General features: G+C 52.4%; 1 protein-coding gene across 1 annotated transcript in view; it reads left to right on the forward strand.

Annotated features, from left to right (window-relative positions):
* The window catches only part of Insrr (insulin receptor related receptor), an 18,282-nt gene extending 16,858 nt beyond the window's left edge, over positions 1-1,424 (forward strand). The window contains exon 22 of the mRNA XM_028753105.1: positions 427-1,424. Within this exon, the coding sequence (XP_028608938.1) occupies positions 427-667 (241 nt within the window). The 3' untranslated portion in view covers positions 668-1,424. The remainder of the gene's footprint in view (positions 1-426) is intronic.
* Positions 1,425-2,950: the final 1,526 nt, after the last annotated feature.

The raw sequence follows: 2,950 nt of genomic DNA on the forward strand, positions 1-2,950 counted from the left end.
CCCTGCACTGTGCTCACTACTCTCCTTCAGCCCTGCACTGTGCTCACTACCCTTGGTTCTGACCTTATTCCTCCAAAGCATCTACATCACTGACTCCCAATTCTTTTTCTGTTTGGTTTTGGGGTTTTTTATTTGTTTGTTTGTTTGTTTGTTTGTGTTTTTTGACACAGGTTCTCTGTGTAACTCTGGCTGTTCTGGAACTCATTCTGTAGGCCAGGTAGATCTTGAACTCACAGAGATCCACCTGCCTCTGCCCCCTGAGTCCTGGGATTAAATGCGTGTGCCATAGCCAAGCTACTCCTGGTTCTTAACTTACCTACTTTCCTCATTTCTCCCCCTCCAACCCCTTCCTGCCACCAGCTGATACTGTGATGTGGGAGGCAGGGGTCTGTCTGGCATCCCTTTAACCCCACCTCACCCCACCAGACAGGAGCTGATGAGACGCTGCTGGCAGCATAGTCCACGCCTGCGCCCGACTTTTGTCCACATCCTGGATCGCATACAGGATGAGCTTCGGCCTTCTTTCCGGCTCTGCTCCTTCTACTACAGCCCAGAGTGTCAGCGGAGCCAGGCCTCCTTGCTGCCTACTGAAGCAGAGCCTGACTCCCCACCAACCTTAAATAGAGCTTCAAACTATAGTCCCCCAAATGGGAACCCAGGACACTGAGGGTCAACCTTTCCCCACCTGACTGGCCTCCCATGGGCAAAGAAGGCAGAAGCCAACCTTTATGGCCAGCTGTTCCCCTCTCACCCTGAGTCCCCCTCAGACGAGTCAAGAATTAGCTCAGCACTAGGCATCTGAACTCACAAATGATAGCCGCACAGACAGAGACAGCCTGTGGGAGATCATGAGAGGCTGCAGCAGGAAGGACTCTCAGGCCACAGGGCAGGAGTGTCCTGCCCTCTGAAAGAAACACTGGTCAGGCAGAGAAAGCTAGTCCACCGGAGGCAGGATCCAAAGACATGCCTCCTCCAACTTCCGGTGGTCAACAGCTTGAAAGCGAATGAGTGACCAGAGGCAGACCTGGAGTTCTCTCTACTTATGTTGGGGCCTGGAGAGAAACATCCATAGAAAGTTCCTTCTTTCCCTGTGGTTGGCTCCCCCCACCCACCCACCGCTCCACATACTAGGACAAAGCAGAAACCCTAGGACCCCAAGCAAGTGGGTCCCAAACATGGCCCTCGCTTCTCTCCCCCTGCTCTACCCAGGGACCTCAAGTTTGGTGCTCCTTCTTCTTTTGCCTCAAGCGCATCCCTTGATGCAGTCTCCCGCTTTCCAGCTGTCCCCGCTTTCCAGCTGTCCCCTGGATTGCTAGCCCTGGATGCTAGGGCTGTGAGAGCCTCGTCTCCCTCTCTCCCATCTCCTACGCAGCCTCTCCGGGGAAGACTGGAGAAAACTCAATAAATACCAAGGTCTGTTTGTATCTGGTCCCAGGCCACCCAGTATCTCTCCATCTACAGTGTTGAGACTGGATAGATTTCCTCTCTCTTTTCTAAGGACCCCAGCAGTCAGAATTGCCATAACAGGGACACAGAGCAATTTTGTCATTATGTCATTATGGCCGGAAGTGGCTGAGGGCCACAGGGGCCTCTGTATCTGGCCCCTCAACAGAGCCAACCCATCACCCTCCATCCCTCACCTTCATTTTGTCCATTGCTGCAGCTGACCAGTGGACAGACATTACCTTCCAGAAAATCTCAGGACAGACTTCGAGTGGCCAGAACATGGAGTGGAGGAGGGGCCTTATTCCTCCTATTCCTCCTAGTGCCCCAGACAAGGCAGGGGCACATGCCAGAGCAGGGTCTGTGTCAGAATCAGGGTGGTTATTTTGGGAGACTGGGATCTCCACTTCTCCTTTTTTTTTTTGAAGGGCTCTGCGGTTGCACAGGGAGTCAGTCCAGGCTTTTATGTCAAAACCAGGGCCTCAAAGCTTTTTAGCACCCTGCACCCAGGCCGATGCTGCGGCACCACCATCCACTGTGCAGACTATCACATTGCACAGTCCTGCGGCAGCTGGGGAAGCCACAGAACCATCAAGACAGGACCTGAGTGGGGCAGGTGTTGAGCTGTGTGAAGCAATATTTAGTTCCATAGCGATCCTGTTTCCCTTACTCTGGGTCGGCGGCAGGGCGCTGTCTCCCAATCCTTGCCTGTCATTGTGACTAATGCAACCCTGACCCCTAATGGTTGCTACTAGAATTGCAGCTATGGGAGAGTGGGTTTGGTGAGCTCTGGTCCAAGTTAATGGCCTGGACCTGGAACCTGTTCACTCACACAACATAGTATTAGGATTAGCCCTTCCCACCCAACTCCCAACCTCCTGTGCTGGACATCACATGCTCAGGATGCCATGGCAGCTTGGAAGTGGGGAGCTACAGGGAAGGTTTGAGAGTTGAAAAACGGATGCTTATCTGCAATTTTGGGCTCCACCTCAGAGTTCTGTTGCCATCCACATCCTGAAAAGTAGTGCATTTAAAAAGATAGGAAGGGGGCGGTGGTGGCGCACGCCTTTGATCCCAGCACTTGGGAGGCAGAGGCAGGCAGATTTCTCAGTTCGAGGCCAGCCTGGTCTACAGAGTGAGTTCCAGGACAGCCAGGGCTACACAGAGAAACCCTGTCTCGAAAAACCAAAAAAAAAAAAAAAAAAAAAAATAGGAAGGGGGCTGGAGAGATGGCTCAGTGGTTAAGAGCACTGACTGCTCTTCTAGAGGTCCTGAGTTCAATTCCCAGCAACCACATGGTGGTACCCAACCATCTGTAATGGGATCTGATGCCCTCTTCTGGTGTGTCTGAAGACAGCTACAGTGTATTCATATGTATAATTTAAATAAAGTCAAAAAAGGCCGGACAGTGGTGGCGCACGCCTTTAATCCCAGCACTTGGGAGGCAGAGGCAGGCGGATTTCTGAGTTTGAGGCCAGCCTGGTCTACAGAGTGAGTTCCAGGACAG

The sequence above is a fragment of the Grammomys surdaster genome, unplaced genomic scaffold (genome assembly GCF_004785775.1).
Source record: "Grammomys surdaster isolate TR1022 unplaced genomic scaffold, NIH_TR_1.0 125946, whole genome shotgun sequence".
Lineage (NCBI taxonomy): Eukaryota > Metazoa > Chordata > Mammalia > Rodentia > Muridae > Grammomys > Grammomys surdaster.